This window comes from Aulonocara stuartgranti (genome assembly GCF_965226115.1).
Source record: "Aulonocara stuartgranti genome assembly, chromosome: 13".
Lineage (NCBI taxonomy): Eukaryota > Metazoa > Chordata > Actinopteri > Cichliformes > Cichlidae > Aulonocara > Aulonocara stuartgranti.
Window position 1 is genome coordinate 30,573,699 of NC_138949.1, and position 17,984 is coordinate 30,591,682.

The window sequence follows — 17,984 nt, forward strand, 5'->3', positions numbered from 1 at the left end:
TCCTTGCTTAAAAACGCCAAAAAAAAAAAAAAAAAAAGCCAAAAAGTCCAAGTCTCGGCATGTGAACCATACTTCTGGTCATTAAATTATTTAAAATAAATAATGGCCCCCAAAGCCGTTGAATGGAGGCTCTGGTGTCGTAGACCCCAGCCTCTATTGATCTTGTGCTTAGAGCTTATATATACATAAATAAGATGTAATTGATCAAAATACTGCACATTATCTGTACAAAAAAAATATCTACAGGAGTATGGATCTTGCCTTCTTTCTTTGAAAGTTTTTCTTAAAGTCCAGCACCTGCCACAAAGGTCTCTGGTATGCGTGTACCCTTTTGTTCCCCGTGGTTCTGTTTCTCAGCACGGTGCCTCGGATAATATAGTATTGCTGTGTGCTCACTCGGTCTGCTGTGACCCCTCCTCCTCACACCAGTTGGTCAAAGCTAAAAAATTGTGCGAAACCTCAGATGACTCTTACTTTATCTTTGGGTTTCCTCTGGCTTGGTAACCCAGGGTCAGCTGCATTAACACACATGATCTTATCGGCCTCTCTGGATCACCTCACACGGCCTCAATGTTTCTTTAATCCTGCCCGCCTCACCTGCCTTTCCCACGGGCCCGGTGCCTACCTTTCATGTTTCCACAGGGAAATAACATCACATACAAGCAGTCTGGGTGATTTAACAGTTTTTAATTATAACTTTTTGTACAACAGATTTTACATTTTCACAAGCTAAGAAGTTGATGATGCCACATAGCTAAGGGAGTCTGCAAACTCAAAATCAAAAGAAGCTGGTATTTCTGGTATTTCAAAAGAACAAATGGGACTGTGAAGGACAGCAAATATTTTTACCATCTCTACTGTTTGTTTGGTCCAAAAGTGGGGATCCTTTCATTGTGAGGAAGTGTCCCCAGTTTTGAGGCCTTCTGTGATCAGAAAGCACTGAGTCACTCTCATATTCCAAAGACCACGAAGACACGGCTCTGGGATTCAAATATAAAATGATCACACATACTCTAAGACACAGTTCTTAGAAATGCAATCAGTCCCAGGCAGGGCTTTTTGTAAAACAACAACTAATAAGATTTCTCTTTAACTTTCCATCCAAACAGACATTCAGTTTGTGGGAATCATCCCACGTCCCCAACCATCTTCAAACACACCATGAAAAAATCCTTCCAAAGCATGGTCCGGAATATATTTGTCCTTAAATATTGATTTCTAACACCATGCAATGAGTTTTCTGTCTTCCTTAACTTCAGCATAAAAAAGAACCATTTAAATCTTTAGCAGGTCCATCTCATTAACTTCAACTCATCAAAAGAGCACAAATTAGTAAAAGATAGAAAAACAAGTGTAATTTTTATCCAAACAACAAACAAACAAAGAAAAACCTGTCAACACTGCATTTTAGCAACGTCATAAATGGGGCTATGGTAAAAAACAGTATGCTTAGGAAATACAGCTGTTTTTAAGGTACAGTAAGAGAGTTATAATGATATCCTCTGCCTCAGATGCAATAATATTCCATAATCATGTACATACTGAGAGAAATATACATTTAAGTTGTTATAAAAAAACAATATTCTGGCTTATTCAATGTACTCTATGTTGTATCTGAATGACAAAATAGCTCACAATGCTCTGAAATAGAATATTATCAGACATTTATTTGTCCAATTCATAGTTTCAGCCAAGTACATACAGTGCATATACCATGTTTATGCTCGGTAAATAACATTAAAGTTCTACTATACATTAGTTGTGTTTTGAGAAGCGACATAAACCTAAGCAGCGAGTGATGAGTATCTTGTCAGTGGCTAGTGCTGAACATGCCACAGAGATGTGTGTAAGTATCCCGATCACAGAGAAATCTGTCAAAATTAAAAGCTAAGATTTTATTTGCCTCCAATGGAAAAGCTGGAAAAATGATGCCACAATGCCGTGTTTTTCCCTTTTTTAAATTTTTCCAGTAGTCATCCAAAGTAGACGCACAAAACCATTAATGATTTCCATATAGATCAGAAGACAAAAGTAACCATTTGCTAAACTCCTGCCTGTGCTTAAGGTGTCAAGCTTTGAAGTCTGTTCAACATGGCAAAGTGGTGTTCGTCACGAAGAGCAATTTAACAATATTTGAAAAGTAGGAAGGGTGGTATCATCTCTTGACTCTAACGTTCCATTTCAAATACCTAAATCAACTCTTAAGTTGATATTCTTTATAATTCAAATTTGAAAATTATTAGGTTATTAACAACTAACACTGTCAGATCAGGACTCTTTGCCCTCAGGAGCATCATCCACGGAACATTTACCAAAGTTAGCTCTCATTCTCAAAACTGTTTCTAGTTTTCCAAGTTTCTAATGATGACATATTAGAACAAAATAATTTGCATTTCCAAATCTGCTAAATGCATGCTCACGGTTTCCCTGGAACCACAATAGGCTGTCTATTGTGTGTGCGTCTTGTTTTAAAGCAGCTTGTACTGAACTTTGGATACTTTCTTGTTATTTATTTGTTTGTTTTTGGAACTAGAAGTGACAGATTAGGACCACAGAGTCAAGTGCTAAGCTGTTAGCTAACACTAACAAGTTTTCTTAGGAAGGTGCACCCACAGACTGAACTGTCACACTGCACAGACACATATACCTGTTGATAATATTCAAGTAATATACAACTAAAAGATGAGAACTTCCGTTATTAAAACTGGACTTAGTGGACAGACTATTGGCCAAATTAACCACACAGGAATCTTATTGAATAAGTGATCACACTAGAAATGCTCCAAAAGGTAACAACACCACGAATATGGCCGAGGGGTCAAGTTCAGTGACCTGAATTAGCTGAGGTGAAGGCTAGCAAACATCTAGCATATTTCAGGCAAACAGCACAGCTTATATTAGGAAGCAGAGTTGGCGTGTAGCCTGCAAGTGTACAACAAAAACCCTCATTTGAGGTTCTCGTTCTCTAACCAGTAAATGTTAATTATGTAAATAAGCTTGTTAGTTAGAGATTATAAAGTATCTGTGACAGATCTTTGCTACTTAAAATGAAGAGGAAATTCTGCCTCTTTTATGTCATTTGAAACTCACCATACTGGAATTAATTAGCAACAGTGACTACGGCTTATGGGGTTTAGCAAATGGTCAGCTTAAATTTAACATTTCCTCTCTGAACATGCTTTGACAGTTTTACAATTGAGGCAATAAGTTGTAACACAGAAGTGACAGAAGACGATGTACTGATGGATGCATGAGTTAGTGCTGATTACACTCTACAGCAGCAAGCCTGCTTTTTGTCAGCTCTGGTTTTTGTGGGCTCGATGCAGTGGCGTTCATCTAAGCAAAAAGGAAAATTCAGGTAAAACTTTAGCAGCTTCTCTCTTACCTTCTCCAAAAGAAACATTAAACATGGTTTGGACAATTGCAAGTATGCACAATCACTAATGAGTGGAGTGGATTCAGCCGTCCACAGCAGCGTCCCGACCTGTGATCGCTGAGCAACACGCCGTTTTATAAAGTGAAGAAAGGGAGCCGAAAGCCTCGGACCTAGTGTGTTGCTGTGTGTTTCTGTCTGACTGTGTGAAAATGTGCATCAAGTGTTTGTGGGACTTTGCCTGTGTGCTTCTGCCAGCGGCAATCTGTGTTCAGTATGAGCTACAATAGAAACAGTTTGGGCGCTAAACTTCTCTGACGTTTTAAGTTAATGTATTTTGTCCTAAAAAAAGAAAATGACTTTTTTTCGTCAAGTGACATTTAATTCAGCTCATAAAAATGTAAAATACCAGATCACGGCATTATCAAAACAGACACATACCACAGAGGAGATGGAGTAACACCTAAAAGGCTGCCCAAGTGATAATATGTAGCCATTACTGAACTCACTGTGACTTTTAAGCGAAAGATCCCACCTATAGCCTCAACACACAAACAGACATGGGTGAAAACTGATCAGACAACTCTGAAAATTGATGTTCGTTTACATTGCGTTCCAAGAGTCACACGCTGTGGTTTATTGGAATGTAGTCCTCCAGTATTTTCTCATCTCTGCCCAAGTGAGCGGGGTACGAAGCTGTTTTAAATCACCTCTTTCTCTGACTAACCCAACGTGAGCACACAGTCAAAACTTGAATTAACATGTATAGCAGATCACTGTTTTAGCACACAGCAGCAACGCTAAAAAAAAAAAAAAGAGAAGAAAGAAAGAAACAACAAAGCTTTTCAAAAATTCATTAAAAAAAACAACAACAAATCAAAGCAGGAATTAAAAGACAGAATCCAAGAGAAAAAAGTACAACAGGTCTAACTGAAAAGAAAGGATATAATTCCTTGTTTGTCTTCTTCTTTTATACAAATGTGTTTGTCAGTCTGTTTGTTGCTGGGAAGTGACGCAGCTACAAATTGCCTTGCCAGGAAAGCACCGGCAGGCTGCAGTACCACAGCCAGAACAGCGGGGGCAGCAGGGAGGCCAGGCCCTCAGGCCGTCTGGAGGCAGCCGAGTTTCTCAGGATGGCGTTGGAGGTACTTGGACCATCTATCTGAGGGTCCTGTTAGACAGATAGACAGAGATTGGAGAAAATGAGCTCAGCGTGGTTCTGAGATGTCCCAGAAAGATTATGTTCACAATATGCAGCTGGCATTGCAGAGGACATTAGGAGGAAATGCAAATGCCTCAACTTTTGCTTATTTTTATTTTATTTTGTTAATATTATGCCTACATACTCATGTTCACAATGTTTAAAATGTCTTCAGCATTCATTTGGTGTGGCACACTAAACCATGAAAGGTTGTTTTTATAAGTAAAATGCCACCGTGGAAAGTTAAAAAGTAGAAGTGTGTGTGCGTGCTTAAATTTGCATGTGCACCACGTGCTGGTATGTGTATACAGGACTTCACCAGCGGTCTTTGGCTAATAAAGCTGCAAGCTAACGGCTGGGTCATCTCCCCAAGACCTGGCCCTGCCTCTATTAAATGTCAGTCCAGTGCATAACAGTGCCTTATTATTGTACAATGACATTTACAGTGAACTTTAAAAGCCACCAGATAAGCAACGATCCCATTTCAGCCTCAAAGGAACTACAAAGAACAGGAGTTTACAAAGAAGGCAGGAAGGATTGCTGTGGCAATCACTGTCAGATGGAGGTCAGAGACTTTCAGCTGGGTCAGATTAGAATTGGTGATGATATGATAACTTGCCGATTGCCTTGTGGTCTTGAATGAAATTGTCGTATCAAATGAAAGGGCATAACAGTTTGAGCTTTCACCACCGAAACAAGTTATAGGTTCTCTTTGTGCGATACTGTATCTCAAAGCAAATCTTTAATAGCAGTTTTAACCTGTAACATCAATATAAACCAAACGGCCACCGTAATAAAACCTCCCGTCTAAAAAAGCACAGGTCCCCCTCGTGTCACCAAAATAACCCTGACGCTTCGGAGATAGATACAAGACCTTTATGGTGAGTTTTCTTAGTGTGCTGTGGTGTAGATGCGGGGATGTTGGCAGCACATCTTCTGTTTCTGTTACTTTAAAATGAGTGAGGAGGAGAATACCTCACACATATTGTGGGATACTAATTTGGACTCAGGGCTGGGTGAAGACCTTATGATCATGTGAACAAGTGTGATATTATTTATTTGGGTGGTATGTGTCACAGTAACACCCACATGTATACCAGGAACACGTTTCCCTAGCAGAATCATTAAATTATAACGAGATTATCAATGTTAGTTACTTTGCCTGTCAGGGACAGCGTGCTGTGGATAGATACTTGCAGAGCTGTGAAACATACTTTAGATGGATGCTTTCCACTCTAGTTATTAACTTTTACTTTAATGTCAAGGTTTTGGTATAACTCTTATCAGAAGGTCTACATTTTGTTGTTTTGTAGATGCCTTTTTAACCGTAAAAGGTTTACTTAAATACATCTCTAACCTTACTCAAAACACATAGTTGCTCTTCATGTGCTAGACATTCAGCTTATGCTTATTCTTCAATTTATACAATAGATTTGTAGTACAACATTCACCGACATTGAACTTACCACACAGATGACGCCATCGGCACTCGAGTTTGACTGCGATTTCTGAGCCTGCAACAGAAGGATACAATCAAACATCTCAACCTACAATCAAGCTTATATCTGCAAATGGCAGTCGGGTTATACGTTACTGAAGTTTCAAGGTCGAGAGTCTGAAGTGTGCATGTTACATCACAAAACAGAGACTGTCAGCAGAGAATCAGAAGCAATTCATTTGCTTTGTTCAACAATCAATGCAGCAATATAATTTTAATTAGACTGAAAATATTCTGTCAATGTGTTTTCACAACAGGTGAAAACACACGGATCGGTGTTCAAACACTGTGACTGTGACTAAACTTCAAACAACTATCACATTCATTCTGTGCATTTATGAAAGCTCGGTGCTGCTCTGATCATAAAAACAGATTGGAACCTGAAGCTGAATTGGAAAAATCTACAGTAACCTTGCAGAGTTTACGCTGAGAGCCTGTTAAACTTTTAAAGCCTCTGATATTTACACAAGAAGAACGAGAGTGAGCGCAGGGGGACAGTCAAACCCCCACTCTGATTTGATCTCAGATTTATCATTCAGCAGCTGTCACACACTCAAATACACTGCCTTTGAGTCCCAGTCTGTCACACACACACACAAACGCTTTCACCATGTGCGTAAATGAAGGTTAGGGACTGTTCTGTGATGACAACCATGACGGATAATTTGAAGGCTTAACTTTTTTTCATGATTATTACGAGAGTACTATTAAAATTACAGCATACGTAGATATCATACCAAACGCAGAAATGCTCTGTGATGCAGAATGCAACTCTGTGGTTGAGCTCAGCCAACCATGACCATCCAGTTTTTCAACAAAATGCTTGCTGGGTTACTTAATTACTACTTAATAACTGTGTGTCAGCTAATATTAGTGTCTTTCATTTTTTATTTAGGAAAAAATGTAGAAATGTATTTGTATTTTGTTAAACAGTGTTGATTATATCTAACAATATATCATACAATCACATAAGGCAAAGGTACTAAACTAGAAATTGCTTTTTACATCTCTAGCTGGTATTTCAATCATACAAAAACATACAAAATACAGTCCTGATCAAAAGGGACGGTCGGTTTAACTGGAAATAACTTTTGTCATATCTAAGAGATCATCTTTAAAGTAAAGAAGCAGCTTCATTATGACAACTGTGGTTTCAGTGTTGAAGTTAACCACCAGAGCCCAGAACGTAACATTACTGAAGGTTATTGTGGCATCATCTTGACAGAAAACAGAACAAAAAGTCAGCAAACATCCAAAGACTGGGAGTTTGAAGTCTAGAATCCAAAATTCAAATAGAACAGAAACTAATGCGCCGCAACCAGCGTTGGAACATACATCAAAACCTCTGAGTTCACTTTGCACGAGATAACTGTGAACAGGGAATACAAAAGAACATATTTAACTGTGTTGAATTCAGCGTTACTCGGCACAGTACATGAAAAAAATATATAATGGAAAAAAAGAGCAGCAATGGAAAAAAAGAAACATATATAACATCGTGACAATCATGTCCTCTGGGTCTAAGCTCTTCAGGCAAATTTCTAAACAGATTAGAAGTGATTACCACTTTTGCTGATTGCAAGCCCACCATGAGCTGATTTACTGATTGGCAGTGTAGACCTTGTAATCAGCATGTGAACATCTTGTATTTTTGTTGTGCATTTGGTGAATTAAGCAGCTGGTTATGAGTTTGCTACCTGTTTTTCCTTTTCTACCTCCAAGAAAAGAAACTTTATTTTTCTCTTTTCTTCTAATGACCTGCACACTGAATATATGTATTGAGGATGGATGCTGTAAGTGAAACGCCTGTGTGTATACAGGAAGTAGGTGTGACAGCATAATAAATAGCTCCTGTATACAGTATAGTGAATTCAGGCCAAAAATAGGGACGCACAGAATGTAGCAGGCATAGTATTATAGAAAGTGAGAATGTGTATTTTGTTATTATACCCATGCTTCAGCGCTAAAGTGGGAAAAAAAAGGGTTGGGTGGAATGATGTCTATAAATCATGGTGTATTTGCAGGCCTCTGCACAACGACCCAAACAGCAGAACAAGCTGAGATTTTAAAGCATTGTCAAGGAAAAAATAACAACACAATGACTAAGCACAACTTGCTTAGTCATTGTGGGGTTGTGTTTCCTGATTAAGGCCCATCTGTGTTTACCGCCATTGTGCTAAACGTTTCCCCGTCTCATCACTGAAAGAGACGATAAAGTTTTACAGCTTGTTGCTGAAGTTTCGAATCCCGAGGGCACCGAGTGTTTCGCTGCAAAACGTTGGAAAAGCTTAATCATGTGAATGTGAACCTTACATCGCACATAGATGTAGGCTTCCATCTGCCACTTTATTGCTTTTATGATTGCAACATCTTCATGATGACTAAAAAATTCAGCAATTTAGATGCAGATATTTGTAAGATTTGCATTGTTGCAACTGTGAATATTAGTCATTCGTGTCTTTATAAGATTTTCTGGTGATGTTAAAAGTGTAATGTAATAATAATTGTGATTTAAAACTGACAAACATAGCAATTGAAACACATTTATTGCCTTAGCTTCCTCTTGGACTTTTGAGCCATTTAGAGTTTTCGTCTTCTTTTACAAAGACATCAAGTCCGTTAACAAATATGTGCATGGGTGGAGGTCAGTGAATTCAAATACACATCGCTGTTCTTTGTTTTGTTTTTCTGATTTACTTCCCTGTTTGGAAAAGTCACATTAGCATGTAGAACATTTCCATATTTGTCCAGGGTACTTCCTGTCTGCTTTGGAGTCAACTATATTTATAACAACAAAAAAGAAAAAAAGAGAAATCAGGCTGACAAAGCCCTGCGGTTTTTAAATGTGTGCTGATCTGCACACATTTATGTGTATGTGTTTCTCTGAACATGTGTGTAAATTTTAGCCCTTTTGTGTGAGGAAAGAAGAAACGCGGCAATTCTAGTATCTTAATTTCCTGTAAAAACTAAAGAGGATGAAAGCGTCTTCACATTACCGCCAAAACAAAGACACACAGTGGGGAAATTAAACAGAGAGGAAAGTACCCTCTCCAGCACAAGAAACGAAGACAAGAAAAAGGAAGCTGGGTCTCTTCAAATTCAGCTGGCAGCTTGAGAAAAACACTGTTCAGCCACATGTTTGAACATTTTATAAAGGAGCCAAGTTCGATTTATAGACACTGATAATTTGAAAGGTCTCAGGCTGGTTATTCTCCAGCCCCTAAAAATATAGATCTCACTGGGAGGTGAGGAGCTTTCAGCTTTTAACACCTTCAACATTTTTTCTCTCCACTTTAATTTTTTTCGTCTTTCAAGCCGGGGTAAATGCACTTCAGATCTGCCAGATTCTCACTGGCTGAAACTGGAAAGGTTTTGAGTCAGTGTTTAATGGTGATTGTTCTGCATGTTTGTGCGTCTGTGTGTGTGTTTGTATAGGAGAGAGATCAGTGAGGAGAGTAGAGTGAGTTTTCTTGACAGGCCTGTCCCCCGAGTGTGTCATTTCAACAGCATCGTCCGCATTGATGCTTACATACACACACACATTTAAAAAAAAAAAAAAAAAAAAAAAATCACACACATACATGCAACAGCACTCGAATATACCACACACACACACACACACACACACACACACACACACACACACACACACCAACTCTCTCATTAACTTGTATTTGACGTGGTATCAGAGCAGTGCCAACAGCACACACGCATCAGTACACTACCAAAGCTCATTATCAGTGCAGACTGGGTGTTTGTGTGAGTGCGCTTGCCTTTGTGTGGATTTGTGTGAACAGGCTTGAGTGTGTAATTGCATCTATCTAGAATATCTGTCTGTTAACTTAACTTGCAGGGCTTCATGGCTGCTTATACTGTCTGTGCCTACGTGCATACAGTACAACCTTCCTCACCCACATACATATTATATGTTGCAGCTATCACTTTCACATAGATTAAAAGCTATGCTATTCTCATACTGAGTAAGTAATGTGGAGAACGGCCCAGCATAGCCAGCTACATTGCTACTAAGACACTTTGAAGTGTTGGTGTGGCGCTCGGTAACATCACCTCAGAACCACATTACTGGTTGATTCTTCTCTACATCACTGAAAGCAGCCACTACTGATTTGTCCTGCAGCAACAAGTGTTGTTCAGTGTCAGGTTTAGCTCTTAGCAGACTTTTTCACCTTCTAACCTCTGATATACATACAGCAGACCTTTGTAGGACTTTGAGCACAATGGTATGTAAGCCAGGTTTGCAAAGTCATCCTTTGTCATTCTGGTACATCACTGTAATGCCAGCCCACATCAGATCACCAAGCAACTGGCCGATTTTATAAATGGCATGCTATTTGTGCATCTGCACGCCACTTTGCAACTTGCTCAACTTCCTTCATGCAGTCAGTCATAGTTTGTCTAAATGTGCGTCTGTAGTTTCATAAAAATCAAAAAGATTAAACATAGAAAATATACACAGAACTAAAAGTAAAACTAGCTAAAAGCAAAAAATGGTAAATTTTCATAATTATTACTTTTATTAATGAATTTTTAATGTCACAGTTGTTCTGCCTTCAGTCAGGTGCCCAGTTTTCCATGATTAATGCAGCTCTGGCTTCAGTGTTGTGCTAATTAATATTTTAAATATTTAAATAAAACATGTTTGGTAGGTTAATTAAATTCTAAATTGGCTGAAGATGTTAATAAGTAATGAATGTTTGTCAGTCTTGCTTTATCAGCCATGTGATAGACTGGCAACCTGTCCAGGACGTACCCTGCCCTGACTCTATAACGCTGAACAGTCACGGGTTCAGAGTCCCCCTTGACTCTGAACTCCATAACTGGTTGATTAAATGGATTAGTAACATAAATAATCGATTTTGTTTCTAAAAAGAAATAGGTGATTTCAAATGACAAGGCTACATAGATCTTATGTTATCACTCTTTATTTTGGCCGGTTTGTCGTGGGTTTAAAACCCTCAGCTTTACTACTGTGGTGCACTCTTACTACACCCATCAAACAGGTTTCTAGAAAAAGCAGCAGTAAAAGCTGCAATAAACTTGGCACCAAACTGCAACCAAAGTGCTGACTTAAATCGCTAAAGACCCAGTCATTTCCCTCAGAAGATGGAGGATCTCAAAGGAGGCTTAAATTTATCAATCAATCAATCTTTATTTATAAAGCACTTTTCATACAGAAAAAATGTAGCACAAAGTGCTTTACATAGTTAAAAGCAGCCCACCCCACCCTCCAACTCACTCCCCACACTCTCAATACACATATATCCCCCCACCCCCACCCACACACACATACACACACGCGCACACTTAAAGAGTAAAAATTGGGCTGGGCTCGCATGAGCCAAGTGAGGAAACACTATAACAGAGAGCCGGTCACAGACCGCAGCCTCCGGGCTGGGCACACAGCAGGAGGGAGGCCAAGGAGCCCCCCAACCAGGCTGAGAGGACCCCAGAGACCCAGCAGCCACGGTCAATAACAGCCCCGGTGCAGAGAGCGCCCTCCGAGGAAACACTGGAGATATGACGCAATACGATATATACAGGGTAAAATGATAAAATAAATAAGAACAGGATACAATATAAATATAAATATAAATAGAGTAAGAAGATTAAAAAATGAATAAGAATAAAATCAAAAAATATTAGGTAAATCCTAAATTAATAATAGAATAACAGGATAGAATAAATAAGCATAAAAAATAAATAAACGCTAAGTAAAAGCTAAATTAAAAAGGTGGGTCTTGAGCCTGTTCTTAAAAACATGTACGTTCTCTGCGGCCCTGAGCTCCTCCGGCAGGCTGTTCCACAGACGAGGACCATACCACTGAAAAGCTGCCTCTCCGTGAGTATGTGTCCTGACTTTAGGGACAATCAAAAGGCCAGCACCAGAGGACCTCAGGGTCCGCGAGGGTTCGTATGGTAAAAGCAGATCTGAGAGATAAGAAGGCCCAAGACCATTAAGACATTTAAAAACCAATAAAAGAACTTTAAAATCGATCCTGAAACACACGGGGAGCCAGTGCAGCGATTCTAAAACCGGTGTAATGTGGGCCCGCCCTCTGGTCTTCGTCAGCACACGAGCTGCCGAGTTTTGCAAGAGTTGTGAAGTTGAAATATTCTTCTTAGGAAGACCAGAGAGCAGGGCATTACAGTAATCAATGCGACTGGTAATAAAAGCATGCATCAGCATCTCCGTGTTGGCCCGAGAGAGAATAGGGCGGACTCTGGCTATATTTTTTAGATGATAAAATCCAATTTTGGTTACATGTTTAACATGTGGGATAAAACCAAGCTCAGAGTCAAAAATAACACCCAGGTTTTTCACTTGTAGCGAAGGACATAGTGAAAATGCCTCTAATTTAGACAAGAGTTTCTCTCTCTGAGCCTCAGGACCGACAATTAAAACTTCAGTTTTGTCCTGGTTAAGCTGTAAAAAGTTTTCTGCCATCCAAGATCTTATATCCAAGATACAGTTAAAAAGGGCATCCATTGGTCTGGTGTCATCAGGAGACACGGAGATGTACAGCTGCGTGTCATCAGCGTAACTGTGGAAGTTCACTCCATGCCTCCTGATGACACTGCCGAGAGGCAGCATATACAAATTAAAAAGTACAGGGCCTAGAACCGACCCTTGAGGCACACCACATGTCATTCTATGGATCTTAGAGGAGCATGTATCCATACTCACCATAAAAGTTCTGTCAGAGAGATATGAAGTGAACCAGTTGTGTACAGCACCAGAGAGGCCCACCATGTGTTTCAGTCTGTTTAAAAGAATAGCGTGGTCTACTGTATCAAAGGCTGCGCTTAGATCCAGTAGCACCAGGACTGAGAGCTTTTGGGAGTCCCAGTTACAGGTGGCCAGAAACACGTCTCCCAGTGAATCGTAATGTTGTGTGTGTCCACTGAATGTGGAAATAAACAGTCTAAAAAACAATGTTAATAATTGTCTAGCACTTGTTCAGTTTCTCTCAAACAGCAGAAAAGAAAAAAAATCAATTTATGAAAGGCTGGGTTCAAAGGCTGGGTTTTTAAAAACGAAGCTAATTTTGTTAAGTGGAGTTTATCCTCTTTAAAATTTGCTGACTGTGGATTTTTAGCGGTATTACAAAGACGAAACCAAAACTATTCAGAAACGGCCGAAACAGGCACATCATGTGCAAATATAAGATAAGGATAAAACATGGTGTTTACAGTTAAGATTTCTATTCACAAAAAGAAACGATTAAGGTGAAAGTGCCTGTAAACAATAACTTTAACAGTTGCATGCTGCTGCATTGGGTTGTGGTATCGTTATATGTGAAACGGCCCTCTGAGGCTCTGTCATCTCTCTGCTGGTAATCACAGTGTTATCCTCATTTCCTCCCTGACCCAGGAAGAGCCCGTCACCAGTGTTCAGGACTGATCCCTCCATTTAGTCAGCCAGATAACTGTTGTTCCTGTAGTGCAGAAGAAGCTGCTCCAAAGGACAGACTGACAGTTTCAGAGCCTTACAGGCCAAATTAGGGAATATGTGGATAAATGCATAGATACACACATGAGTGTGTCAGTTAATGAAGGGGCACGCCTAGAAATCTACATAGGGGGTAAACATGAATAATCCCACTAGAGAAAATATTCCTGTCCACTTAATACAATATAATCTCTGATTTGACCTAAGAGGAAAATCTCCCTCCATATCCCCATCGGCAACTTTTTAGTACCAACCTGGCAATATGACAATTAAAAGAATCGTAATGTTGAGTAAAGCTGCAGATGTTAGCTGGTATTCTCAGTCTATTTGGCAGTAAGGACAACACCCCACATTTATTTGTACTACAGTACTCATGGATCTAGGGGGGTGGTCTTCACACGACAATGAGGAGAATACTATGAACCAAAGTTATATAAGATTATTCTTTTTAGAATATTAATTAGAGAGAGAGAAATGACATTTACCAAAGAGTTGCAGATTATCAGGTCAGATAAAAAAGAAGGAAACTTTAATACCTTTTAGAAAAAAAAAATCCTTTTTTACAAAGTAAAACTATCTTGCACCTGTGCTACATTGACTAGAATCCAGCAAAAATAAATTTGGGGCATGCTGAAGGAGGGTTTCAATCTTGATATGTATAACCTCAAATGTGAGACTCACATGTATGGTGTCATATGGTGTCTAACTGAGAAATAACACCGGGAAAAAGGGAAAAAAAAGGTCTGAGAATCATTTTCTTACAGACTTCAGCAGTCATTTTTTTCCTTCTTATAGTGCTATTTAATTTTCTTTGTGATAGCCTCTATAAAATCCCCCTGAAAACTCCTTGCCGGCTCGCTTTGTGGTAGTTTGCAATTTTTGAGGGGCAGCATTGGAGGCAAAAGATGATGACAGGTTGACCTGCAGGATGACAGCCTTCCCTGCCATCTTCAAAGCCACTGGATAAACCCAGACTAAAAAAAAAAATAGTACCGCTCCTGCAGTGTTGATCTTTGAAAACTAGACACAATAAAAAATGTTGGAGATTGGCTGGATATGTGGGACATCTGGTCAAGCTAACCTGCGTGTGTGACCCACCTGTAGGCTGCCGCAGAAGTGATAGATTGCAGGGTCTGTGTTAATGTGGTTGTCAATGGTGTTGGGGTTGCGTTCACGGTTTCTTTGGTAGGGGGTGGTGATGGAGGTGGTGGTCTGGACAGGGGACATGGGCTGCCACACCCCGACATCAGTTCCATTCCCGAAGGCCTGGATGGCGTTACCTACAAAGGGAAGAAAAGAAATGATTATAGGTTTCCTGTCCAGAAAACCAAATCCAGGTAAGTTAAGTTATTTCATGGCTCAAATGCACGATAATCCCCGTGTTAAAAGTAAAACTGTATTTTGCCCAAACCACAATTATAGGAGAGTTAGTGGGTACTTAAGTTTTGTTATCACTTCCCTCCATTATAAATTCACCACACCGTCAAAAACCTGAGTGCTGATGTGGCTATTTACCATTAGAGTCCATTAGCAACCCTATTAATAGCCTTCTATGGCTTTGATGTAAAACACACACACATGCATATACACACACATCAGAGGGAAGCTGAGCCTTACAGAGCTGCTGTTTGAACGTAATGATAGTCTTCCCTCCAACAGTGAATTATGACCCTGAAAACTGTGGTAAAGGAAGGAAGAGCTGATCTGCATAACTGCTCTTTAACCCCACTCAAATATTCATACTTACATGTGCAAAGACACGTGATTATGTCGGTATGATGAACAGCATGCAGTATTTTCATATTGCATGTTCAGGTTTGTTGGTTTCCGCAATTTTCTTTGACAAATCCAACGTCAAAAATTAAAAATGCAGTTGTGAGACAAATTTATATAAATATTAGTGTAAATTATTACTATAATCTGTGTTTAAAATTGATTGCCTACATAGAGCATCAATGCAGAAACGCAGTGTTGCTTTTAGAGGGGAGCTAAAATAAAGTGCTGCAATTAAGTTTAAAATAAAATGTGTTTTATTAGCAGAATAACCTATCAGTCTTTTCTAGCTCTTATTGAGATATATCTGTCTTAAAAAAGATCCATCATAATTCATTAATGATAAAAGATCTATATTTGAGAGTAAAAGCAGATTCATGGTTGCAGATTCATGTACCTTAAGGTATAACATGTCATTAACCTGCACCTGCAATAACTTGCAATGCATTAAATACATTAAAAAGATCAGTCAACGTTTGACATTAAAAACTTTGCATAAAGTCCTTAAATACACCCAGCTGGACTTGATAAGTTCATTTGTGAAATGATGTAATGTAACACACAGTAATGTTGTTACTTTGAACATAAAAATGATAAAAAATTAGTATAATGACATTTAGTTGCTGAGTTACAGATGGTGTAGCAGGGGTTTGAGGAGAAATAAGCATACATACATAAAGACAGATATTTTTTGTATTATAGTAAGAAAGCTCATACTGACTAATACATATATGCCTGGTGATTCTCCTTGTATCTGAATATGATGCTGACACCAGTCTATGTTGTTGCTTCTGGAGAAAATGAGGCTTTATTTTCTCCAGTAGTTCAGGAAACATTCACTCCATTAAAGAGAATATGGACACACATCCATAACCAGTTTAAAGGAGGATCTAAAAACCAAGTGAACCTGTTTCAGCCTGCAGACCTGTAAATTTGCTGATTCAATTCCAGGCCTTTGTAGAGTGGCATCCTTTAGACCGGTTGTTTCTTTGCAGGACCAAAGGAGTACCAGCAGCCGTGTTAGCAAAATTAATTTGTGAAAACTGAAGAATGGCTGATATCAGATCTGAGAGAAACAATCCTCGTAGTCTTTTCTGAACACAGCAAGACAGCGTCCCCTAATTCCTGCTGACCCAAATCTACTCGTTTTCTTGTGCAAGAGGAATGATGGGATCCTCGGTGTGTGCCTGGCATCTCAGAAGGTGATAATGTTCTCAAAATGTTTACCTCTGGCTACATGCATTAGAAAAGTCTGGATTTTAAGGATATTTTATGGAATTTTATGCAATCAGATTTTGTTCTGATCTGTTTGAATAGTCCATGTAAAGAAAATGGTGAAAGATAAATGACTTAGATTTAAACAGAGTTTCTTTGAAGCCACTGAACAAATCACGATCTTCCGCTCCTCTGGTCTTTCCTTTCCTTCCTCCTGAGAAACTGATTTCCAATTGAACTCCCCATGACCTAGAAAGAACCTTTGAGTTAGTTCCAGTCTGCAGATTTAATAAATGTGACTAGTAATCTCGAACTAAGCAAACCCAGAGGCTTCTTCACTTGATGTGCCTTGCCAAAGTGAGCTCTGGTAAGAGAAAGATCTCTGACACAGACAAACAGCATAATGTTTTCATTAATGTAGATTCTATAGAACTTTATTGTGAAGGTCGTTGTTGTGATTTGGCACAACTTAAACAAAACTACTTTTTTGTTTAGTTTAGTTTTATCAGTGTAGAAATCACATATAATGGCAGAAAAAAAAAAGGCTATGATTGTGTTTTATTTATTATTAGCTATAACAATAGACATGCCTTTTCTGTGTGTACCTTTCATTTTGACAGTGACAATGCAAAATATTATTCCCTCAACATATTTGTTTAACATTTCACAAGAGATGCGGTAGCTGAAGAAATTGGCTGGCATTAATTTTTGGAGATGCAATATTCAGCACAAAACAAGTAATTTTTGTCAATATCCTGCAGCCCTGATGCGTGCGGCTCTGCTCAAGCACGTGAATATTTAATTTTTCGCCGATGTGTGTGTATGCGATTGCGTAGCTGGTAGCTTTGTGTCGAGACAGCAGAAGGCTGATGGGGATATTGGAGGTGTTGATGGGCTCTTTTTTGTCTCTTCTGTCTGTCTCCTCACCTAAGGCCTAATTACAAAACACACTCGCAGCACAGTGAGCGTGCGTGAAAAACAGGTTACATGTCAAATTAAGGCACAGGACATCAGACCTGTATGTGTGCTCACTCCACTCCTTATTTTTAGATATACAATGTTTTGGAACCTGTGTTTTTTCCTGGCTCCTCTCTGACATTTCCACTCATTTGAAGTGTTTTTGGCAAGGTGACGTCTTTGACTAATTATTCAGCATGCTATTGTAGAAAGAAATAAAAACTTTGTTCAGAGATTAAAAAAAGGATTATTGATATTTCCTTAGTTTCTGTTGGAAGAGCTCACATACAAATATCTGTAAATATATCTACAGTTACAACAGTGGATGCGCATATTAAACATGACCACAGTTTTAAATATTGAGGTCAGTATTTGTATAAGCCAAATACTAAGGATTCGAGTTTTTTTTTTCCATTTTAAAATCACACTAAGAGCAGAATTTCATACTATAGTCATTTTAAACATTAGTGCAAAAGTAGCACTAAAACAGTTTCTT

General features: G+C 39.0%; 1 protein-coding gene across 2 annotated transcripts in view; it reads right to left on the reverse strand.

The window, feature by feature from the left end:
- Positions 1 to 666: 666 nt before the first annotated feature.
- The window catches only part of gfra1a (gdnf family receptor alpha 1a), a 109,534-nt gene continuing 92,216 nt past the window's right edge, over positions 667 to 17,984 (reverse strand). For both annotated transcript variants that reach the window (XM_082557508.1, XM_082557507.1), the window contains 3 exons: positions 14,642 to 14,823; positions 6,041 to 6,088; positions 667 to 4,544 (listed from right to left, as the gene is read on the reverse strand). In XM_082557508.1, coding sequence (XP_082413634.1) covers positions 4,392 to 4,544; positions 6,041 to 6,088; positions 14,642 to 14,823 — 383 coding nt within the window. In that variant the 3' untranslated portion in view covers positions 667 to 4,391. The remainder of the gene's footprint in view (positions 4,545 to 6,040; positions 6,089 to 14,641; positions 14,824 to 17,984) is intronic.